Source organism: Anas platyrhynchos, chromosome 1 (assembly GCF_047663525.1).
Source record: "Anas platyrhynchos isolate ZD024472 breed Pekin duck chromosome 1, IASCAAS_PekinDuck_T2T, whole genome shotgun sequence".
In the NCBI taxonomy this organism is placed as follows: domain Eukaryota; kingdom Metazoa; phylum Chordata; class Aves; order Anseriformes; family Anatidae; genus Anas; species Anas platyrhynchos.
The window spans coordinates 15161740-15187250 of record NC_092587.1 but is presented as its reverse complement, the minus strand read 5'-3'; the positions used below and the strand labels follow the sequence as shown (position 1 = coordinate 15187250).

The window sequence follows — 25511 nt, the reverse complement described above, 5'->3', positions numbered from 1 at the left end:
CACCGGGGCTCCGTTACCGGGGGAGGGGGAGGAGAGGGGGGAGGGGGTGGTGCCGCGGTGGCTGATGGGATGGTGGCGGAGCGGGGCATGCTGGGAGTTGTAGTGCCGGGCATGCCGCGCGTGCGCGGTGAGGGAGGGGAGGGGGAGAGGGGGTGGGCGCCATGTTGGGGGGCTGTGAGGGGAAGGGAGGAGAGGGGGGGGATATGGCGGGGCTGGGGGCGGCCGGCTCCGCACGGCTCTGCCCGCCTCGGCGCTCTGTGGCGAAACACGGCCCTGGGCCGCCTCCGGGAGGGGTGGAAAGGCAAAATGAGGCAGTTCGGGAGCCCTGCCTGGGAGCTTGGTGGGAAGGAGTGCCAGAACAGTGGGTTTCTAATGAATTAAACACGTCTGAAGCTGCGCCGGGCTCCAGCTGCTGGCTGTCATCACCACGGGAGTGATAAATGTCTCAAAACTGGAGCAATCCTTTAACCAGGTTTATAAAAACTTAAAATGGCTCGACAGAACAGTGGACCTCCAGTATGCACTGAAGCTTCATAGGAAGAGTGCTCTGCCCCAGAGACTGCATTCCAAATTTCCATAAAGTTAGGGGTTTGAAAATACCACGTAAAGAATGTGTAGAGCACGGAAAGAATATACAAATAATGAAATCCCAGGCTATAGGGCTGAAAAGGCCCTCAGTCCCAAATAGTACCTCATAACTAAAGCTGGGACAACTCCAAACACTCCAGGCTGGTCAGCATCCTACTGAAGGTCCTCAGGGTGGGGACCTCGTGTCCTGACAGAAAAATTTCTCCATTATCTTTTTAGCCCTGACTTCACAAAACAGCCTTTTAAGCCTCTAGTTTCTTGTCTTATCTCCAAAGGTGGAGAGAGCAGGTTTGGCATTTGTTTCTTTTGTTTGTTGAAAGGCAGAGCCAAGGGAAAACAGGCACTGATCTGTGCAAAGTGCATTTCCACATCATACCAATGCACAAAGAGAAGAATTTCAAGAAAATGCAGGTGCATATAGTATTTTTTCAGTATGCACAACTTTATTTTCTAGTTAATGGATACAATTACTTTCAAAATGCCTCTTTTAAAAAGGGTAATAAAGTTAAAATGCATCTCCAAATTTAGTATCTGATATGCAAAGACAATAATATTCAAAATGCATACAAAAAAAGTCACTTCTTAATTCCACTGAGGGGAAAAAAAATCAGTACCTTTAGTTGCATTACTTGTGGTTGTTTGAAGTAGTACAAAATTGGGTAGAATTTTAGCTTCAATGCAAAATTGTTTTTGTATCCTTCATTCTGATGGATAATTAGACAGAAACTCACATACTCCTGACCCCTCTGAAAAACATACTGGAAGGCCTGCTGCATGTTACCTGTTACCATTCTGTGTAAATGTATACTTTTTGCGAAAAAATTACTCAGGAAAGGTTGAGTGCAGCTATACCTTGAAGAAATACACAAGCCAAGAATGAGAGTAAGTGCATTGCATCGTGTATTATCACAACTGATTCCAGCTGAAATGTCATGTTTGGACAGAACACGAGTGTCAACAATTTTATTTTATTTTTTTAAATACCTACGTGGACAAGAACTGGAGAAGGTTCAAAAGATAAGGCCACATTTTTGGCAAGAATTTGTGCTCAAACTTCACAGCGCAAATGTTCTTTTGAAGGAAAAAAATAATCCCTGTTAAAATTTGTATCCCATCTTTCCATAGCATGTATTCTGCATAAAAATGTTCTGAGCCTAAGTATTACCAATGTAGAAACCTAGGTTTTTGCCGGCTTGGACTGCAATGCCAGTACCTTTGAGATGCAAACCTCTGGTGCATCTGAAATGAGAAACTTTATTGTTGTGAAGATCAAAGTTTTTGCCTTAACTAGGGAATAAAGATGTTGGGTTGTTGCTGTTACCCACTGAGTAAGGATCCTGTCCAACTGATTGAAATTTATAGTGTTTTTTTTGACTGATTTTAATGGAGTTCACTCAGGTCTTTAGGGCAGATAATTTATTTAGTGCTTAACTTTTCACCTGAGATTTTCCACTAGCTTTACTTGCAGCAAAAAAAAATTCAGTGCAGTGAGATACAGGAAAATTTCTCTGATGGAATCAAATAGGGAGACTCAAGTATGTGAACATACTGAAGCTATTTAGACAAAATTGTGAATCTTAAATATGAAAGGGCCTATAAAGGACATTTCTTATGTCCCTGGACATTTCTTATGCTTTTGTTATGATATATTCCCTCACCATGCAGGTTTTTTTTTCCATTAAAAATATAGTGCTAAAATATTTAAGGTAGCAGTCCATTTTTCATCAAAGCACACTTCTTTTTTCATGAAAATTAAGAACATTGACTTATTGCATATCTATTTTACATACTCCTAAAACGAGGATTAAAGTTGTGCAGTTCAACTCCTTTGTCTTCTGAAAATTATTGCACTTGTGCATTATGGACTGTCAAATGCCTAGACATTTCCTGCAAAAGAACAGCAGCAATCTGATGTAGAATATTAAAAGAAAAAAAATACGCTATATAAAAATAGAACTATTCATTAAACTAATTCATTTCCTATATTTAATTTTAAAAAACCTCTATAGTAGGTCACATTCTGACTCTTACTTGCATTCAGTAGCAGCCTGTTGCACGGATTCCGTTAAGTACTTGGGAATTAAGATTTTCGTTAATCTAACCCGGGTCATAATCTGCCTATTGATGAAAGCTCTGTAAACTAGCCAAAAGAATCTGCTGTGTATACTTCATTTTAGGGATGATCATTAATAGTAGTGCATGATCTGCTACGGTGGGATTAAGACAAAGCTAATAAACCCCAATCCAGTTGTCTTTACTATTGAAACTTAGTCTATTTAAAGTTTTTAGTAGTTCAGTGCAGTTTTCTGTTCGTGTGGCTGTTCCACCTGTCACCTGTTCTCCAACCAGCTGTCCGACAACCTGTAGCAATTTAAGGAATTGCTTGGAAAGAACAATGCAGAGAGATTTTTCAGGAAGGTCACACAAATCTTCTAGAATTGCCAAAACTTGGCCAGCTAGAACTCCTGCCCTCTCGCTAGGTGTTGTACAAAGACATGACAAAAGGCCTGAAATCCAAAAATCTTGGTCTCTTCAACTCCCCAGGCGGAGCACAACGCAGCTTCTCTTCCTGTACACACCGACGTAGCAGCGTAATGCACCTTTTGCCTGACTAGTCCCTGAACTGAGTACATCTTTCATAACAGTCTTCTGATTTTTTTATCAAGGTATCATATTGGAAAGTGCTCGCTGAATCAAGGTCCAGAATATTTCAGGGATAACGGTAGCTAAAATTTGGAGATTTCTAGAGATCTGTATCATTCAGACTAAGAATCAGGGTTTTCTTCAAGTGCCAAGATTGGTTTCATTGCAGAAAATGTGTATATAGTACCGGTGCATAAATATTGCTGTGAATTCACAGGGAAGGCAGTCCCAGCAGGCCCTCTTCAGGAAGCCAGTCTGCGCATAGCCTAGTGAAAAGGTTTTGAAATGGGGGAGAGAAACAAGCCATGGTTAGTTCTGAGTATGCACCGCCTGGAAAATAACAATGTTTGTGTGTTTGTTGACTACACAAAGTTCAGCCTGGGCTCATTGACAGTACAGAGAAAGTAACAGTGACTCGTGTCTGCACCAGACAGATCAGTCAGGAAGCTGCAGGTCTGAAGGTATCTGCAAAAAGTGGCCATAAAGATGGAGGACAGAAGCCTCTCAGAACAATGTCTGAGCTTGGATGGGTGGTTTAGAGCCTGGCTTCTTTTTCATATTTTATGACAGCAATATAAATATTTAAGCAATTCTGAACAGAAATCAGAATTCAAGTCTTTTGGCCTGCCATGTAAAAGTGCTTCTTTTACAGAACCGTGGTGTCTTTCTAGCTTTCTTAAATCCTTCATTCCTTTCTGCACCGTGAGTTACAGAGGAGAGAAAAGTGCTTCTCTGCACAGTAACCCGGTGATTAGGACGCTCACTGGAGAGGTGGTAGGTATTTATGTTAGTGATAGAGTAACATTTGGCTTTCTTGCATATTCATAATAATGTCTCCCACCCCCCAAAAAAAAAAAAAAAGTGGCAGGGGAGGAGGTATGGGGGTGGACGAGGGCTTAATCAGGAGTACCAGCTACCACAGCCTACTGAAAAAGCCTAACGGCATGGCTCAGTACTACAAAGGAGTAAAACCACCAGTATTCTTTGAGTAATTGACACATTCAGATCTAAAGAGCATACCTCTTCCTGAACATCAAGCTCATCATCAGTCCGGGTTGTTTCTGTGAATTCTATAGGTTCTTTAGACTCCTGCATAAGTGAAATCTTGGCAGAAAGAAACACAACGAGTTATACATTGTCCGTATCACTGAAGTAGATTTATTATTCTGAAGTATCTTAATACAACTTCCACAACAGACTTACAGGTCTGTTGTTTACTGCTCCTTGACAAAGCTGTTGCTTTAGTTTAGCTGAGAGGAACTTACATTTTGGGAGCTGTCCAATTTATTGGATTCTTACTTTTTTTAGTTTTCAAATGTGCCATGCCGTAGCAGAAATTGCCAGAATGAATGCTAGGCGATGGAAGGAAGGGAAACGTGCTCCTAGATATCCTTACCTTCTCAAATATGGGATCCTGGCTGTCACTGCATGTCATTTGATTCCTAATGTAGAGCACAGCATCATGGACAGTCAAGAAGAATATGTCTTTTCTGACAATGTCATCAAAGAAGGCACTTCGTTCCAGCTGAGATATAAGGTTGTCTGAATTTGAAAAATAAAAGTCAGAGCAGGTTGATTTGAAGTAATTAAAGAAATAAATATCAAAATACTTGGCTGCAATTATCAGAAATCAAATATATAGCCAAATAAATCATTAACAACAGCTATTTCTTGGCTTTTACTTTCTATGTTTCCTTTAAACCCCACCATTCTTTGTGTCCTAGAACAGCCACCATGATTATCAGCGTGATAATTCACAATTTTATTAGAAAAAAATGCTTCCACAGACACATCTAGAGATCCCTTCTCAACTTCACTTCATTCTTTATGGAATCACAGAACCATTCAGGTTGGAAAAGATCAGTGATAGTAGAAATATTTGAAAGTTTACCTTGATATGAAGCAAAGTATACTCTCACATCAATTCTCTCAAACTCTCTAATTATCTATAAAGAAAGTTTACAACAAAAACATAAATAAATATAGTCTGTAGGGACAAAATACATATATATGTACATATGTCAATGAATGTAATGTATAGACACACACACTTTTAATTTGTTTCTGATTGTCTTCATTCAAAATTTCTTGTTTTGTTTATTCATAGTAAAAAAGGAACTGCTAAACTTTGCTATACTTGAAGACCTATTAGTTAAGTACCTGGTTGCTGAAGTGACCAATCTTTGACTATATCAGTAGAACTATCCATTTTACACATACACAAATTGCTGCCTGTTATTAAGGTTCTGATTCTGTTCTTACAGTATGAAAAATCATTCTCTTCAAGTGACAACCATGTGGACCTGAGCAGCCTTCTTTCCCTCAAGTATCAGTGATACAATACAGTCTTTCATTGGCACATGCTTTTAATTTTTTTTTTTTTAACAGAGATTTTCCCTCATGCGGTGCACCAGATGGACCTGTTCTTGGATGAACAAGCTGCATATGGAAAGAGTTGTCTCTGTGGAACCCACAATCTCATTTGTCTCAGAAGCTGGAACTGAATCAAAAGTAGGGCTGAAGCAAGTCACGCTGCATTCCTTGTATTTCAGTTGGTTAAAATGTTAAAAGGTGGGAGACTGCATTCTGCCCCTGGCTTCCTGATGGCAGGTGGGTCTCTCCAAAGAGCATTGTCAGAGGCAATTGTTAATTGCATTCACTTCTGTTCACCGTTAATCTAGAATCATGGTAATCTAAGATCTGTTTTATAGATAAGATAAACAGTCCCATCTGCAACTTGGAGTTAGTGAAAGCAGTAGTCTGAACATAGAAAGTATAATAAAAGACTAAAGAATAAACAATTTGCTCCTCTAGGCTTGTAACTGGGCACCAAAAATAATGGAAACATTTGGCCTTAATCTCTTTACCTCATTTCCCTCTCCCTAAACAAGGAACATTATCTCCTTATGACCTCAGTGTGATGCGTGAAGATGAACTAATGTTGATGAAGTGCTCTGATGTTAGCTGCAGAAAATCCTATTAAAAATGAATCATTCTTCCTTCCTTCATAATTCAAGTAATATGGAATAAATAAATCTTGTGCATAAAGACAGAAAATGATGATAAGACAAAATATTTACTACCTCTGTGTTGAGTGAGCATCGTCCTATACCCACATTAAAGCAGGAGGCATGTGGAAAGAAAATATGGAACTAAAATGTCATAATGCATGCACACAAGTGGGCCACATTTTTCAGTTCTAATTTTGGAGTACTTGACTCTTGACTATGCAGCCTCTATAATGTTCTTTTCATGCATTTTTTTTTCACATAAAATATGCACACACCAATATTCTACCTGTGGCTATCTAAGTTTTAAAGGTATTTTTTCAACAACGTTGCCTTCACCTAACAGCTCTTGATTTACATACTGCTGGCCAGATTCATTTAATTGGAACACCAGAAAAAATGTCCTTACCGTTTTTATTGATCTCACAGCTACAATATCCAAGAAGGTTACTGCTCCAAAGTCAAGAATGAGGCTGTGGATCGGCACCTTGGGGATGTTTACTTTGACTGGCAACTCTGAATTCCAGTCCACCTGGATCTCTACTTCTTTGGTGGGAACTTGAAGATCTTCATTGTCTTCAGGTTCCTCATCAGTCTCAAAAGCTTCATTAGTTATGCCAGGCTCACTGATGATGCCATTCTAATGTGCAGATAATATATGGAATATATCATGTAACCATGGAAAAATGTTTGAATATAATTCCCTGTGATAACTTCTGCTTCAAGAATGAGACCAATATCGCATCCAAGAATTTAAAGAAAAAAATGGAGTAAATAGTTTCCTCATCCTCTATGCAGTATATTTCATTTCCTCCTTATTTTTTTTTTTAACAGAGCATCTTCCTACAAAAAAGGCCACTATCAAATATATATATATATATATATATACACATACATGTATATGTCTCAGAGATACTCCTTCCCTGAAAAGCTTTATTTCTAGGAGATATTTAAGACCGGTATCTTGAATTTGAATCCAGCTTTGAATTAGGTCTGCCACATTTAACTGCATGATGAAGTGGAATATACGCAGAAATATTGCATCCTGCACCAAAAGCACTGGCAATGGAATACCCGTTCCTATCTTCCCACGCTGAAGATTTAATTGGTTACCTGTCCACTCCTGCAAGCATTTAATTCTTGAAATGTACATTCTGTACTCAGAGGATGTGGAAGACCAGCCAGCTGGTACAACTGACCCGTGCACAGGAAGACGGATAATTGTGCCATGTACACATGAAAGAGCCAGCAATTTTACCTTACAGATACAATCAGGAGAGGGACTCTGTCAGGGAGTGTAGTGATAGGACAAGGAGTAATGGTTTTAAACTAACATAGGATAGATCTAGATTAGACATTAGGAAGAAATTCTTCACTCAGAGGGTGGTGAGACCCTGGCACAGGTTGCCCAGAGAAGCTGTGGATGCCCCATCCCTGGAGGTGTTCAAGGCCAGGCTGGATGGGGCTTTGGGCAACCTGGGCTGGTGGGAGGTGTCCCTGCCCATGGCAGGGGGTTGGAATTAGATGATCTTTCTTTCCAACCCCAAACCATTCTGTGATTCTGTAATTCAATCTCAGATGGTGAGGGGTAGAGGTGAGATCAGGGAATCTCTTGCTTTCCACTGCAGTTAACACTACAACTGTCACAGCTGCCTGAATCTTGATGTCTTTGGCAATAAGAGTGGGACCGATGATCCTTGTGGTTCCCTTTTATCTCGGGATATTCTATGTTTTTGTGAATAGGAGTACTGTTCTGCTAGACCCCCTGCAGGTCCCAGACTTCCTACCATAGTAATCAGTCACACTTTTCATCTCTATTTTAAAGATGAGTACAGAGGAGCTCATAATTAAGGCTTAAGTAATAAGCTCTAACAGTAATCCTTTGAGAAGAAAAAAGAATTACCTTAGTAGCTTTCAATTTCCCCTTCTTGATTAGCTTTTGTATCTTCCTTAGTGCTTTGAGTCTCTTATTATATACCTTGACTGCATCGAATCCCACCTACAGGAAAAGGATCAAGACACCAAAATGATTTAATTTCACCTAGATATAATTCTAAGGAAAACCCAAAGCCAATTAAGTTGCATCCAAACCCATCACATATCACTTACTGTGGACTTGAGGCTACTTTTCAGTCCGTCAATGTTAGCATAAAAAATTGGACTTGAAAACCTGAGGATCTTCACACCGTCTGGTTCTACAATCTGTTGTCAAAGAATATAAGGTTGAGCAGCAACAACTATATTTTGGCTACGAAGGAGCAGTTCAACTGTTTCAACAGTTCAGCTACATAACTAATTCACTAACAATGGGCTATCTTTGCTGATCTTTGAGGTGATTCAGTTTTTAGATGCTTACAGCCCAGCATGCAATATGGACCAACCATCTGGATCAGGATGAAGAATTTAATGTTGCAACTTGTTATCTTCAAGCATTTCTGAAGTCAAGTTGTCAACAATCAGCAAGGTACAGCTTTGTCCTACACTGGCTTGTAGACCGAAGGGAAACAACTCAGCAATGACTTACATTTTTGTAGTCCTTGACCTTCTTGTATATGTCTGTGCCTGGAATGTTTCCAAAGCCACCCCATGAAGGACTAACAGAAACAATAAGACAGGGAAAGTAAATATCATAGTTAGGGTTTTACTCTGAAAAAAATATATTGATCACTCTTCCCCATTTTAAATCAACAGAAACAATATTACATTACAATATTACATTATCTTCAGACTATTTGAAGCTTTTTCTCTAATCCCTTTTCTCTGGATTTGGGTCAAAACCAAAATGTTTTGCAGTCTCCGCAGACATTTTTAACAGCTGAAGAAAAATATTTAGAGGTTTGCAAAGCCTTACTTCCTTTTCTTACCTGGATTTCACAAATCTGAGTTGAATTTGTGGATGTTTTTTGAGGATCTTAAATTCTTCTTTTTCGTAATTGTGAATTAGTAGATTTTACAATCTCCTAGTCTATGACACCTTTTGGAAGGCTCTATTTTATGCATTTGCTGACAGTGCAACTATCCTTTGGTATTGGTGGCAACCCTACTGTATGGACTCCAGGCTGAAGGAAAGGAGTTATATTGTATTTTCAGATAAAAGATCAAGAAAATGTAACAAGATGGCCAAATGAGATTCTGCAAAGTCACCTTTTCTCACCATTCCACTGCCACATGTTCTTAGAGCAGAAATAAATCAAACACAAACATGAAATTTTTTGTCTTCCCCTTTCCCCATAGGCGTACACTCAGCCTTGTATAAGCAATGACTGAAAAAGTTATTGGCACATGCAATGTACTGTAGTATGATTATATGCTAAGAGTGACTATAATGAGTAATTCATTAGAGAAGCCATTCATATATCTTTTAAAATTTGATCTAGAATATTCCTTTCTCTTTTCAGAATACAGCTACGTGGATGCAGAAATAATATATGGCTAAATACCACAAAAGTACCCAACGTGATACAGAATAGATACTGATAACATAATGCAGCCTCTCACGTCACTGTTATTTTAACTGATAGCACACAAAGTGTTTTGTTCTAAAGAATAGATTTTTCCACTTCAAAATCTTTGTAAACCCAAGCAGATTTTCTGCCACAAATCATCTTGCTTTTCAGCATATTGTCTCTTTCATGGTATAACACTAACAATTATTTCTGATCCTGTGTTACTTACAACTGAACTCTCAGCACAACTGTCAGCAATCCAAACAAAAGGCCAGCAAGCAATCCCAAATCAAGTCCCAGAATGATGGATGCTACACATGTGAAAACCCAGATCATCTGGAGAGGAAATAACAAAATCTCTTAATTATAACATAGTACTCCTGGTCACTCTAAAAATCACTACATCAGACAATAAGAGTAGCAGAAGAATTTAATGTTGGAAATGATTATAGCACACTGGCAATTATCTGATTTCCATTTAAAAGCATTTATTTTCCTCCAAATTACTTCTAGACATGTATTTTTTTAGGCATTGCTAGCATTTAGGAAATTAAAAATCAGAAATAAAATTTTTCCTGCAAAGTAAACACTGTAAGGTGCTCCACCTATTGAGATGTACAGAGGGAAGGGGGCTCCTCAGTGATGTCCAGGAACCAGAACTGTTCCAAAGAGAGGTTAGCAGGTCAATGGCACTCTCTAAAAGTCTCTGCTGAATGTTCAGGCAGAACAGTTGAAGTGGGCTCCTCAGTTCCTCCCTGCATTGCTGCCCAGGCAGAACGTGCAATGGACCCAGTCCTACCAAAAGCTGAGTGCCCGCACTTCTCACTCAAGTGAGTGGGATCTTTTATCTGTCAAGAGGACTATTAAATGATTGACTAAATAAATTCAGACCTATCTAAAGCAGATATTATTCATACACCCACTGTAAAATCTGTGTGTAGTAGGGTCTGCACACAGAGCATACATTTCATGCAATTGCCTCCTGCCCTAACCGCTACGCTGAGGGTTTGTTCCACAGAAATCCCAGTGGGAGATGCAAGCATGTACCCCGAGATAAGGTTACAGTGGTTTTTAAGAAGAGCATATTCATACATCCCTTAGTACACCAAATGAATCTGCTTTCTAGCTTGGATTAGTCTTGCTACAGCAAGAAAATGTACTTTGTAAGGACTATCTGAGATTATCCAGGCAAGTGGGAAATTAATGTGATACCAACATAAGCATATATGCATGAATTAAGAAAACTTCAGCTTTTCTAGCCCATTTAAATTTTCCAGAAGATCAAAACAGAATGGTAAATGTGGCCACAGGCCATTTTTATTCTTATTTTCAAGCAATCTCAATGCAAGATTACTGTAGACAATGGCAATTGCTACAAAGGAGTCATTACTGCACAGGTACCTTTACTGTGGGGTATAGGGAATAAAGATTATATTATGTAAAACTCTAGAATGGGAAATTTTCACCTGACCTCATGGCATGTACCTTTTGAGGGTGCACACAAAATCGGTTTGCTAGAACAAATCTAAACTAAAGATTTTTCTGATGGTAACCCTACAAAATTCTGTTGATGTGGTAGTTAAGAGAAAGTTGGATGACACCGAAAGGAAAAAACAGGAACAACAAAAAACATACAAAAACATTAGGGAGAGGAGGAAAAATGAGTTGACTTACAGCATCCACTTTATTCTGTCTCCACAGACGGGGAACATCAAACACTTGCATGAACATCCCTTTCAAGTTAGCTATGACTACAGCTGCCAACACAGACTGCAAAGGAAACCAATGTAAAGGCACTATTCAAAAGCCGAGATGCTTATTAAGATATTTTAATCTTCTGTTTTCTGTTTACAAAGTGTATATCATTACACGGTGTAAAACCAGCGCCTCGTCTGGTCTCAATCACCGCAATTGCAAACAGGGCTATTAATTCTGTCCATCAAAGCTGAGCATTCAGATCTGATCAGTGCTGGTGGCAGAGTACAAATACAGTACCTTTTGTAAGGGCTCTAGCAATTTCCCCAGGGCAACAATGGCAATCAAAACAATCCCAGCTGAGATTATACCGGCAACCTGCGGAGGACACAGTGTTTATGGAAGATGAGCACGTTAAGATTATATCTTATGTTTCTAGGATTACACAGTAGTTGTTTCTAGGATACACAAGTAGTTGCACATTACATTTCTTTAGGAACAAGGAGACCTGCCAAAATGCCGCTGTGTTTAGGCATACATGGGCAATCATTACACACTTCAGCTAACACAGAGGGAACTCAATTAAGCAGGTAGTGCAAACAACCGCATGCAAGGTAGTAGCTCTTGAGGGGGCTGAGTTGCATAGAGAGATGAAAGGAGCTGAGTCTGTGTGGCAGCTGGAAAAGGGGCTGCTGGATAACCTGGACTTCTCCACTGTTAAATAAGTGTGTGGCTGTAGTCCTGCGAAACCAGTGAGCACCATACAGAATATGAGAAAGACGGCACATGCGCAGGGCTGCTCAGGCCAACACATGGGACCTTAGGTACCTCAAAGAGGATACATAGGGATGGGATAGGATTTCGTCCTGCATGCTGCATTTCTACTGTGACAAACTCAGTCCTTTAATTTGTAATGAAATTCTGGGGAATTAGGCTGGAAGGAGTTTGGACCCTAATGTAAATCTGCGTATGTAAAACTTGATTGCCCTCTTCTGGCAGAGCTACAAAAATGATGCAGTACCCACACACAAGCTGCTAGCTGAGATACCCGTGGCATTTTATGTGACGGGAACACAACCATTTCAGGACCACTTTCATCCCCATAGATTATTGAACTCACCTGTGTACACTATCAGTAAGAAGAGGTCATTACCTGAGTCTTTCCACCAGTACTTTCTTGGACTGCAGTCCGTGAAAGAGCAGTTGTTGCAACAAAACAAGAAAAGGCACCAGAAAAAATGTTGCTGATCCCAAAGGCAATAAACTCCTGAAAGGTAATTGGATGATGCTGTAAATACAGATTCCTGAAGGTGATTTTGCAGGGGAGAGTGACAATAGTTTTTATAATAGTTCACAAAGTAGGTAGCACTGAAATATTGAGAAGAGCCTGGATTAGTAATAGCTGTTAAGTTTACTCTTGTGCCAGTTTAACTATATGTATTTAGAAACCAATGCAATGAAGTTGACATACCCTTTGTGATGTGGGCTTACCTGTCTTAAAATAAAGGCTTTTATAGCTTTTTTTTTTTCCATGAATGCTGTCAAAATTATCATTTCTTACAATTACACAGGTATAATTGCATCAACAAATGGGACTAGTATAAATATAACTCCTGAATATCATCATCTAAAAAAAAGTTTAATCAGTGCAACAGTTTGAGTTTAGACACGGCTTTAATTAATGCAAAGCATGGTATTATTAGTGGAACTAATCAGGAGCCTTGCAAAAAAACACAGTTTCACTGAAAACTTCTAATTTGTTGAGCCAGAAGTTTTTCACTCTGAACATCCCAATGAACTCACGCTGAGTCCCAGGCAGCGTTCTCACAATTTTGCCCCAGGGTCACAGATGCTGGCACCTACTGATGCTGGTTGTTCTGCTCAAGTGACAAGGACCCTGGGAGCTTTATGTCCTGGGATCTGGGCCATTCCTCTGCTGGGAAATGAGGCATTTGGGAGCTGCCTGCAATCCCATATAATTGACAGAAACATTGTTTTTATCAAGCTGACAGAGTCATAGGAGCTTTCCACTCACTGTGAATGTTTAAAAATATAATTTAAAATTTGATTTTGACTTTTTTTTTTTCTCCAAAATGAAGTTTCCTGTAAGCTTTTAATTAAGCTGTAACTATGAGAGCAGGATTATAAAGTCATGGTCTTTAACAGAACAGACCAAGGTAATTCCTGCCTGTTCCTGTGTAACAGCTGTGTTCCGCAGGAAAATGCTGGAAATGCAGTTCCTAGTGTTCTTAGATCTTAATAATCTATGAATCTATGAAGACAAAATAAACACTAGCAGATAATAGTATTGGACTGTTCTTCAAAATGATTTTACTACCTGCTTTTATGATGCTATTTTAAATTCTCCAGTTCAAGTAAACTATTTGCCCATCATTTATGACTGCATTTAGCCTTTGATATGCATAAAATTCATAGCATTAGTACTGGAAAGAATGCATTTTGCTTTTATGGACAATAATTCTGCTACTGTAATATTTAATTAGTATCTTTGAAGCACATCAGTGATGGAAGAACAGCATATTCAATGAAAGAACAGCATAAACAGCACTTCCAGGAGTAAGCATTATTCATTCACATGGATTAAACTGAAAGTCAATGCATTTTTGGCATCTTTAAATCACAGTGTTACCAGATATGAACTTTGTGTTTTATAAAGTGACCAGCATGTTCAGCAATAGAATTTTGTTACATTCTGCAGAACAGTAGTTCCAAAACCAAACTTCACATAACCCATTAGCACTGAAATAAAGAAGGACTCATTAAACAAAGTGCTCAGCTTATCTATTTATTGCAGTGAATGTGTTTTCCCATAGTTCAAAGGATAACATTCAAAATTAGCATAGTTGCAGGACAAGGAGGCTTTCCAACATGTTTCTCCCATGCCCATGGGTACATAACCACTTACGAAGACACTAGATGGCTGCAAGAATCCTGTACATGCTTGGCAATGAATATAGCTCGAGCAACTTTCTAACAACATGCCTTTAAAAAGCAATGTTTAAAGCAATTCAATTGTTTGATGTAGGTGTTTTTCATGTTCATACACTCATAGGCATTTAATATTGTGAAGCTGCAGGACTTCGCTGTACGGTTACAAGTATATTCACATTGGCATAACTGGTGTCATGCTGAGAAGCACATCAATTTATTCTGTAGGAATAAAATCACACCTTAACTGAAAAAGTTCAAGCCTAGATAAAGCTGTCTGGAGCAGCTTCTTAGCTGGGCATTGCCTTCACCTCCAGTCCAATAACTCAAGTCAAAATCTCTCTTATGAGCAGAAATAGAAGGGAGGTTGCTCAAGCTGGCCATGTTAATGCTGTATCACCAGAAAATTCCTGTGTACGGTGCTTAGCTTTAACTACCCTTCCAGAGCTACTACACTCCCAAAAGTGATATGGGAGCAATTAGGATGAAGAGCAGACTCTGAAGATAGAGCTAATCTGGCTCATCTTTGTGTGGTAAATTTGTTAGGTAATATATGGCCATTGCAGATTTCTTTTTTTCCCAGCAATTGGAAGAATATTTCCCATTAGACTTTAACTTTAGTCTGAAAAAAAATATGTTTCTTTCATTTGGACACATAAATCACTGTGAAGCTGAAATTACACTCCCTGTGTTTGCAGACAGTTTTGGCTATACGTACCTGGTTTCCATCGATAGCATAGTCATACTTGGTTGCATATACTTTCCCCACAGATACAGCAATAGCATAAGCGACAATAGCGATGGAAAAGGAGGCTGCTATCATCTGGGAAAACAGGCTGACATCTGGAGGTTCGGGAGGCAAAAATCTAGCATTTAGAAAATACGTTAGTATTATCGACTTTGATCAAATTCAGTTCTTAACTAGAGCTGTCAAGGAGTTTGAGGTGGAGGCACACAGGTTGCTTATAATATGAAGTGTAATGTTTCAAGTTAATAAAAAGGTGGAAACAGCCCATTGACATCCAGAACATGCTTATCTAGCTCACCATAGCCCAAATCCTGATTCTATTAGTCAGCAACAAAGCTCCCATTGTTCTCAGCATAACTGAGATTTGGCCTTGTGATAGCAAAGTGAAAAAGTACATTTTTGAAGAACCGAATAAAGGATATATTGAATAAAACGGCGAATTACATAAATATGTTAATGACACTTCATGCTGTTGTTAACATATTTCAACGGAAGACCTCAAAAACATTTTATCCCCTACTGTGTTTCCACAAATTTTAATTAATCAAGGCCTGAATACCAAATGGAATGTGAAGGTTACTACTGTGAAATGCTCTGAATCTTTCAAGTGAAAGTCTCTACCAGTGTAATCCTCAAAATCCTTGCTCCTATGACTATGTAAGTGACAATATTGATTGTGATAACAGCCTGAGTACGAACTGTAGTTGAATAACTCAGGTTTATGGAAATTAAATCTATAGAGAAGGAGAATTTCATCATTTAAAATCCTTTAATTTATTTTTTATATTTTCCTTAGGCATATATTCACTTCAGGCACATGACATAATTAATTCTCAGATGAACTTAATGAATCAGGTAAATGTTTCTAAACCCATTTTACAGATGAAGAAAAGCTACGCAACATAATTAGGCAGCATAATTGACAGAGCCAGAAGTACAACTCATGACATCTCCAGCTCTGGCTTCTAAACTCAGGTTACAGCTCTCAATCTCTCTTTCACGTCTTTTATCTTACCACTGTCATTTCTAGCCAATTAAAATGATACCTATGTCCCAGAAAACAAAGGCACTCACCCTCTTGGAATGCTCTTAACAATGCCTGCATTGTATTTGTTTTCCAAGTCGGCAGCATATGAAATGCCAGTGGCTACTATTGTCTGTAATCAAATGAAACAACAGTTTCAATACTTAAAAAAGGCTCGTGTCTTCCTGTAGCCAGCCCCATCTATTTTACCTGTTATATTTTGTCATGCTTCTTTGCTTACCACAATAACTTCTATTGGTATTGGTATAGGAATCTTGTGTTTGAATCGATCGTTTATTTCTTTAACTACCATGCAGATAAAAATGGTGAGGAGTCCGGCAATAAGATCTGCAATGTTGGTGGTACCAATTCTTTCAAACGTTTCAATGAGAGTCTGAAAAATAAAAATGACAACACGTGCACGTGAAAGGTGTGAAAACACTCATGGGACAATTCAGGTGCATCGGGTTCTGGAGGAGACCAAGATATGCTCCCTCCTTTGCTCTGGCCTAGAGGAGCTTGAGAATAACTCTGTCTGATGTACTATCGAGCTGCTACAGAATCAGTGACTGGATTTCATGGTGTATTTAATGGAATAATTGTCTACATGGGGCTTCTGCATCCTGATTTTTAGAAAATTAATGCTTAGTAACAAGAGCTAAAGCCCTGACTGTTTTACACCAACCTGTTCTTAGAGCAAGGATGGGAAGACCTGCAGCTTACTCACTTTCCAAGCAGCAAGAGAGATTCTCGCCTTTCTATTCAAATGACAGCTAGCAGCCCCACAGGCAAAATTCTGACCTGCTATATGGTTGTTACGTACAGCCTGTAGGTTACAGATTTCCTACTGCCACTGCTGACATCCAGACAGCGAGTATGACAGCGTGGATCCTGCCAGGCTGTGGAGAGTCCTGTGCTTTAGAAAAGCAGATGCAAAATCTCACCTTGCAGTACATAACCCTGCTGCATTAACCCTGCTCCCACCAGTAAGCCAGTCCCAGGCTGGAGGACCCTCACAGCTGGACCAAAACAGGCAGCTCCCTCATCTACCCTTCCTATGCCCTTGCTTGGTCAGATTGTTTATAGCAAACTACAGTCCGTGTAACTGACATTTATGGTGGTACAGTGTTTATACAAATATGACAAAAGTATCACTTCTAAGTGTACAGGAAAACAGAATGGGCTGATCAGAGAAAAGCCACCTATCGGTGGCTTTCCTATCTCCTCTCTCCTCATCCTAGGCAATGGGGGTAATTCTCATTTGTCCCTTGTCTCCAAGGAAATTTGATTATTCCATACACAGTAAAGAATGATCTGATAGAACAGAGGTTTGAAACAGACTTCTTGCCTCCAGGTTAGCTCCTGAAATTCTAGGCTGCTAGTTTAAAGGCAAAGGGAGGGTTGCAGCAGCAGTACCACTACTACCCTCCTGAAAAGATTCCTGGTTTGATATAAAATACCTAAGTGCTTAACCAGCAGTGTTTTCTAAGCTAAAGTAGAAACCTTTCCCAAGCACTGAATCAGATGCCATTCTCTGAGGACTGAAGTCATTTCTTGCCTGTTGTACTGCTCACCCCAAATCCCATTCTTACCATACGTGCCACTGCCACATTTTACAGGGGAACAAGAGGCTCCTAACTTGGAGTTGTGAATTCTGCCAATGTCAGATGCTCGGTGTTGCAATTTGTTAACCACCACTTCTGAAGCAGATCCGAGACTTGCTGAAGCTGACGCAGCAAGTCTCTGGTTGAGCAGATCAGAAATCACAATTTCTTTGCTCTGCACACATCTGCAAACACCTTTACCTGGCTCACCTGCTACAGTGCAGAAGCTTTGAGCTTTAACCTGAAGAGTGAGCAGTCCACTCAGGCTTGCGGGAGCTGGAAGAACTTTGTAATTCCTTTTCAAAAGTACCTTCTACTAGCTGAACCACTCTTCAATAGTTATAAAAAAACAGAGAGGGAAAAACCTGCTGGATCAATTAGTCCATCACCAGGCTCTGAGGTTTATCACATAGTACTGTATCTTATCTAATTTTCCATGCCCTGAGGGAAAGAATTTTCATTAATGTTACAAAGGCCCATAAAATAATTTTTTTTTTTTCAAATAGTCCACCTGATTATTTTTTTTTTTTCTAAATTCTACCTTACTATTTGTAGTTATATTCATTCTATTTTTGGTACTATAGATGCCTAATGTATTTTTGCTAATCTGGTTTTCTGAACTGACACACAAAACCTGTAAGTAATTTTTTCTAGAGCAGCTTCTTTTAGAAATCTGTAATTTTAATGAAAAGTGCTATGAAGACCTAAAATATTATGAAGTCGAACAGTTTCATGCTGAAGTCAGCAACAAAACTCTCAATAATTTCCCTGGGGAAGCAGACTGTTCTGTAATGTGATAACCTCTAGGAATTCAGTATTTCTGTAATCCAGCCAAGACATTTCTCCATTTGATCATTTCCTCTAAGATCAACAAATGGAGTTGTGACAGCAACGTTTAGCCTCAGCTTAGCTAACCAGCAGGTACCTGGCCACAGGACGTGTGAATCCACATCCTTCTGTAGATGTTCACAGGAATAAAGAACAATTCCCTTGACCAGGATGACTGACTGCTTTAAGAATAAGGAAGCTTGGGACCAGTTAGCTTTGGGGGCTTCACAGTGTGCCAGGAAGGAAGGGGTGGGAGGGAAACAGTCTCCAGAAGTGATAACCCCCCAGAAGAATGATTTTCTGAATAATTACTTTCAAACTTTATATGAAAAACTGCTCTGCCTGAAAAAGATTTCAATATAGCAATTAGCCTTTTATACTCTGGGGAAACAAGAAAGCAGAGAGCCCCTCAGCTATACATGGTATACCACCTGCAGATCTTCCTGACAGTGAGAATTAAAGAGATGCTCTATACATACAAATTGCATATGGATCACTCCTGTATGAAATAGAAGCAGAAGGTAAAGAATTATGCAAAAATTCTGTCACAAAACCAAAACAAATTAGAAAGGCATACTTACGTATATTATGGAAAGGACACCATTATAGTTTTTAGTTGAAACATTTAGGACGATTTTCAGTTGCGACACAAACACTTGAAAAGCAGCTGCAGTGGTGAATCCCCCAACTAGTGGATCTGCAAGGTACCTCACAATGAAACCAATCTGAAGGACTCCAAATATTACCTGGAAATCATGAAGAGTAATAGCTTGCTAAGCAATAACAAGGGCACACTTTTATTCAGTGGTTTCTTATGCTTTGCTCTTTTCTCTTTTTTGACAGTCTTAGGACCATTTTCCCCCATTGCAGACCAATGTAGCTTAATATCATGCCATCCAGTGAAATTAGAGACCTGAAGAGCTTTGTGAAAGGATGCTCCAGGATATGGAGCTAATACACCATTAGCACTTAGTTTCGTGCAGGTTTCATGGTCTGCAATCACAACGCTATCCTTCCGTTGTCAGTGCTCCCAGTCATGCTGCCACAAACTATGCCCAGGATAAGAAGATTAATCCCCAAGAAGCTCTTCAGAGTTTGAGATGACTTTCCTGCATTTCTGTGTTTTACTACAGGAAAAAGACTTATTGCCCCAGTAGGTATTTCCATTCTGCATATTTTCCCATTAACACTAAAATACCAACTTAGTTTTCAAGACAGCTATTTTACCTGTAAAATTCCAACCAGAAACGTGAGGGTGCTAGCAATCAGCACTCTTTGCGCATCTCTGGATTCCGTGTCTACCACTGTCCCAGTACTATTAGCCCCTGTAGCATTACTGCTATCTATGATAAAATTTTCATCGGGAGCCATGCTCAAGACAACAGATCCCACCATCAAACTGACTACAGGGAATGGACCTGTAATGACAAACAGAACATGCTGAAGTTTCATATGCATTGAAAAGAAGCATTTATCAGACTAGACAAGCAAATTCTAAATCAGAATATCCATTTAATAGTTTAACTGGGGTACATTACTTAGCTGTAGTAGTTGTAGTAGAGGGCCAGAAGCCACTGGCGCTACAAACATGGCACAGAGACACAATTCCTTCCTTAAATAACTTTTGTTATACATAGACATGCAGTTTCATCCTTTGCTTAAGCCAATTAAGCTGTACGAAGGCCAAAAGCTGTGACATCTTCCAACCATTTCCCTTCCATCTGCACCAGCAGCTCTGTGGCCCACCACCAGATAAAACAGATCACTTATCCAGCTAAAAACGATGTTATTATTTACTTGTTTTTGGTAATGGTTAGTTTGCAGCTGAATGAAGGAATTGATGCAGATCGTCACGTAGCTGCATGGTCAGGAATCCCAGTGCAATGGTGGTTGCAAGAACATGCACCCAGGGATAGGACAAGCCTTTTTGGCAGTAGTTTGGTGTTACATTGGCTAAAGATGACTGAAACTATAATTTGGGAAAGATACAGAGATAGTAAATAATCATCGTATCAGCAAAACACCATCTAAAGCAATTGAATTTGTTGCAGTTTTTACTAAGATTATGCAGAAAAGGAAAATGTCATAAAATGTCTTGAAAGAAGATAAGTTAATTTTACAGATTTCTTAGATTTTCTTAATGAATAAACATATTGAAGAAAGTATAAAATGGAGTGGAAAATGTAGAAAGTAGGGATGTTAACATAAGTATAAGTAAGTGCTCAGGGCTGGAGAAAAAATGTGAGCTGGTAGGTAGGGGAAGAAGACAGAAAGTGGAGAGAACACACAGAACTATTTGACGCCACAGAGAAGAAAGTTGGTGAAAAAGCATAACATCATGCCAAAGCTTTGTAAGGGAAAAACAACCTAGCATTAGAAGGTGTGAACAAGGTAAGACAAGATTTGTTGGAGTAGAGAAACAGAAATTTCAGTGATCAAGCTGTAACGTGAATTTTAAATATGCAAACTGACAGGGAAAACATATACATTTTAGAGAAAGGATTCAGAAAGAATCAACAAGTTTTACCCATAGCCTTGATGTGAGGACCTAGAGCGAGGCTGGAGTAGACACAGGTTCTGGGTCTCCGCGACAGGCAAGAAGATGGTATTGGCCACAGTGATCAGAGAAGGATGTAGCAAGGAAGGCTTGAGGAGAAGACTAGAAGACCTGTTTTAGCCATCTTGAGCTTTAGGTGATAGAAAAAATGTCTGTTCTTACTGCCTACTGAGGAAGGCTTTATCTTCTAATTTCTTGCATAGAGTATAGCCAAAAACAACATTTAAACTTCAGCATAAATGCAAGTGAAAGGCATGCATGGGCACAAGTGAAGTTAGTTATTATGCACAGCTGCCTGTACAGAGAAGAATTAAGTCTTAAGTCCCCCAAACCCACAAATACTAATATTCAGCATAACCAATATGGTTCAGCAAGTTGCCATCATATGAAATACTGATGTTCACAGTAAGGATTAACATTTTGTAATAGTTAATTTACTGTAACTTCAACATATGCAGTTACCAACTGAGATGTGCCTTGATGTTCCCAGGAAAAAGTATGTCAGGATGGGGAAGAAGGCAGAATAGAGACCGTATCCAACAGGAACTGACGCCAGCAAAGCATATGCCAAACCTGAAACGATACGTGATCAAAATTGCACATTTAAAATCACTCGGCAAACTACTGTCTTGTCTAGAACAGACTTTCAGAAAGATTTACTCCTTTTTGTCCAGATACAAGTTAGAATGTTTTGTCTGTAAATATGTTGCAGGCACATATGTGAGTACTATAAATGATTGTATATCCCACACTGCTAGTTGGATGAGTAATTACTGAAAGATGTTCCTATACCTGTATAGGTAGCATAAAACACACACTGAAATAAGAAGTTTAAGCAGGGGAACACTGTTGCAAGACTGAATGGTCTAACCTTTGAGAGAAAAGAGGGCTTCTTGAAGTGCTCAAGTTACAGACAGAATTTTCAAGCATAAACTCTGAATTATTGCACTACCAATAAGCTTCAGGATGCTCACTCTTCTGAAAATCAAACCATTCTTTGACAGGTGTCAGTTTATAATTGTGAGTACCAAAAGTAAAGCACCCAAATTAGAGAGTTTTGATCCTTACCATCTTCTCACTTCATAGACTCACGCTTGTCAAATGCAACATAGAATGATAAAACTAAATGGAAAGGAAAAGTTGCTTTCAGTATCATGCCCTGGTTAGCTCCCACAGCAGACTACTGTATTCTGCATTGATACCACAAAAAGCCACCAAAGCGAAGACCTGGTCACGCTGCTATGACTGGTGAGAGGACTGCAAGTGGCACTGAGCTGCTGGGACTTCATGCACTTTGGGATCCCAGAAGACTTTTTTGACAACCGTTTTGGCCAGTTTTCCCAGTATCTCATGATTTGGAATTTCATAACTGTTATATGCATATATATATATTTAATTACATCCAGTGCAAATCTAACATGGTTAAATTTATACTCATTTGTGGTTTGTTTTTTTAATGTATTTTTTAATACACAGAGGCAGGAGACCAAACAGCATATTTCAGAAATCAGTTCTACAAATGGAATCTAATTATGAAAAAATCAGGCACCACCTTAAAAATGTAAATGAGGGGGTTACAGTGGGAGCATAACAGCTGTAATAAGTCATATCGAAGGCCCATCTAGCACAATTCACCTTAAAAAGGAAGGATAGTCCTGTGATTGAGGCACCACCTTCTGCAGAGATCTTCCAGCTCTGCATGACCGTGGACAAGTCACTTCCCTGTTCCTCAGGTCTCTCTGCCCGGGGCAGGCATTTGTACCACTCCTTTCTGCAGTCCGTGCCTTCCTAGCACGCTCCAAGGGAAGAGTCAGTAGGGAAGATTTGTGGCTAATTGGGAAAGAGGCACTTTCTTTGTTCCCAGTGTGGTCTGTAATCTTTGCCACCTTGTGTAAGCAACTTATTTCCATTGAAGGAAAATGTTTTGGTTGACACAGCTAACTTCACCTCCCCCAGTCCTGAAAAATTGTGAGGGTAGTGGAAGAACAGCATGGAGATGAAAGAAATGAACATGCTGGTGCACTTCAGGATTACAGCTAGCCTCTTCTCTGAAAAGGGGACCTTATCAGCTGCCTCAGGCACATGAATGGTCTCCCCCTTTAAGCCCTTCTTTACCAGCATAGTTTCATTAATTTCTGCTTATTTCTGTCACTTTTCTGTTTGTTTATCCGCTGAATCCTTTCCCCCTAAGCCATGTACTGTAAATATCCATTAAGACTCAATTTTTTTAAAATGTGAATACAACACCACCTCCTTGAGGACTGTTTTCTGCAGATACTTAAACAATCCTGCAGGCAAAATTTAAAGGAAAGTTATCAAGATTGCATTATTGGGGAGGAATAACTGGATTTTTTTGTAGGCGGCTGCAGAAGAACTACAGGTTCAGATAATTAAGAAACAGAAATAAGACTGCATGACCTACACAAGCCATTGTAATTACAATTACAATTATTTAAATATCAAAATTAATACTCTTTGAATGAAAAGATGAAAAAAAAAGTTAACTACATCTCCATAGCATGTCAAAGGAAATATAAATCTTCTACCCAAGCAGAGAGAAAAAAGGATAAATTAAAAACATCAATTATTTATCACCAAATAATACCTAATATCTAGTATTAAATAACAAGCCTCCGATTTGTAATTCCACCTGCATAATATCATCGTGCTCGGCCAGAAACATCCCAGAAAGCAGAGGACTGGTGCGCCTGGGTTTACCTTGCAGGGTGGCGACGAGGCCGGTGCTGACCCCCGAGATGATATCGTTGACCAGCCATTCCTTCACGCGGTAGCCCGGCAGCCACTCCAGGATGGGCAGGAAGGACTTGGTGATCTGAAAGGCCCTTTTTTTCGAACAGCTGCGAGAAAACAAGTTATGAACATACGGCATGGGGCTGCAGTCAGAAGACAAATGAGAAAATCCTGTCAGAAAGCAGCCAAGGAAGCCCTGAAGGAGAGCAGCCAAGAAAGTCGTGACAGAAAGCAGTCAAGTAGGCTTCAGCAGAAACCAACTGAGAAAGTTCTGACAGAAGGCAGACGAGGAACCCCTGACAGATAGAGAGCAAGAAAGTCCTGTCAGAAAGCAGGTGAGGAATCCATGGCAGAAAGCAACCAAGAAATTCCTGACAGAAAGCAACCCGGAAAGTCCTGACAGAAAGGAACCAAGGCAGATCTGAGAGAAAGCAACCAAGGAGCATCTGACAGAAAGCAACCAAGGAGGATCTGACAGAACGCAACCAAGTAAGCCCTGGCAGAAAGCAGCCAAGGAAGCCCTGACAGAAACTGAGAGAAAGCCGGGATTTGTACACGTTTCAAGAGGCAGAGATGCTTCCTTGGGCACCTCCTGCTGCCCCAAACGCCACCTCCTGCAGGAATCCCCCCACGTGTGCCCGCGTCCGAGCCCTTCGCAGGCAGCAGAAGCCCCGAGGCGCTGCCGGACTCCTCAGGGGCCGCCTCACCCCCGGCCACCCGCCGCCACCTCGCGGTGCGGGGAGCCCGCGGGGGACCTCGGGGGCGGGGGGCGGCCCCCAGCTCCGTGCCTGGCCCCCCCCGGCACCCACCTGCAGGCTGCCTGCGCCCGCTCGCGGAGGGTGGGCGGCAGCGGCGGGCGCCGCTCGTTTTCGTCCTGGAAGCCCGCCTCGCTGTAGATGGGCCGCGCCACCACGTAGTGGCTGAGCTCCGCCAGCGGCTCCGCCGCCCGCTCGCCCGCTGCCATGGCCCCGCCTGAGGTGGCGGCCGGCGAGCGGAGCCCGCTCCTTCTCCGGCACCCCCTGGCGGCCCCGCTCGCTCGCTCCCGGGCTGGGCTCGGCCCCGCGGCGCGGCGCTGTCCGCGTCCTGAAGCGGCTTGGCCCCCACCTGAGCCGCGGCATTTATACGGCCCGGCCGCGGTTATTTATGGGGAAACACCGGCAGCCGGCTCCGGGCTGGCCCGGGAGACGCCTCCGACCACCCCCGGGCTCCTTCGCAAGCCCTGCCCCGAGCCGGCCGCTCCCCAGCGCGACCCTCCCAGCCCCGCGGCCATGTTCCCCAGCCCTAAACCCCTCTCTCGTCCCCTCGAGGGGCTGCGTGGTGAAGTTGTGTGGGGGGAATTCCTCCCCGTGTGTGCAGCCGGGCTCTGGGAGCATGCACAGAGCCTGCTGACGGCCACCCCGTGTCTCCCAGGTGGAACATCTCATTCCCAACTCCTTCAGCCATCACCTTCCCTGAGGGCTAGCTCCTTGAGGGTGGTGGCCCTCAGCCTCCTGCTCAAGGACACAACGTGCTCGTCCCTCACTGTTAAGGCCAGCCCGAGGGGATGAGACAGGTCCAGCCGCCCTGCTCACTGCTCAGCCTACCTGGGAACCTCCTCTGAGCTTCCTGACCCCAAAATCCCATGATCAAGCCCTTGGAGGCTGACTCCATGCGGAGGTATGAGCTCCAAA

General features: G+C 40.9%; 1 protein-coding gene across 2 annotated transcripts; it reads right to left on the bottom strand.

Annotated features, from left to right (window-relative positions):
* Positions 1-1009: 1009 nt before the first annotated feature.
* SLC26A4 (solute carrier family 26 member 4) lies at positions 1010-25070 on the bottom strand. 2 transcript variants are annotated; one of them, XM_027459043.3, is made up of 20 exons: positions 24651-25070; positions 23809-23948; positions 21553-21663; positions 19761-19951; positions 19115-19279; positions 16343-16495; positions 16152-16234; positions 15048-15195; positions 12534-12647; positions 11681-11758; positions 11360-11455; positions 9915-10021; positions 8764-8833; positions 8349-8441; positions 8143-8238; positions 6649-6879; positions 5123-5177; positions 4628-4773; positions 4252-4335; positions 1010-3497 (listed from the first exon to the last, which is right to left on the bottom strand). In XM_027459043.3, the coding sequence occupies exons 1-20, from the start codon at positions 24803-24805 to the stop codon at positions 3474-3476; spliced, it is 2340 nt and encodes a 779-aa protein (XP_027314844.2). In that variant the 5' UTR covers positions 24806-25070; the 3' UTR covers positions 1010-3473. The 2 variants fall into 2 exon arrangements, with proteins under 2 accessions (XP_027314844.2, XP_027314865.2); XM_027459064.3 differs by lacking the exons at positions 21553-21663; positions 23809-23948; positions 24651-25070 and adding an exon at positions 21061-21211.
* Between the last annotated feature and the right edge of the window lie 441 nt (positions 25071-25511).

Coding starts and splice junctions, on each gene's coding strand:
- SLC26A4 (XM_027459043.3), bottom strand. CDS start 24,805: ATGGCAGCGGGCGAGCGGGCGGCGGAGCCGCTGGCGGAGCTCAGCCAC. Junction 19,280..19,760: donor TTCTGGTTGGAATTTTACAG/GTAAAATAGCTG, acceptor CATGATTTCCAG/GTAATATTTGGAGTCCTTCA. Junction 3,498..4,251: donor AGCTTGATGTTCAGGAAGAG/GTATGCTCTTTA, acceptor CCTTTTCACTAG/GCTATGCGCAGACTGGCTTC.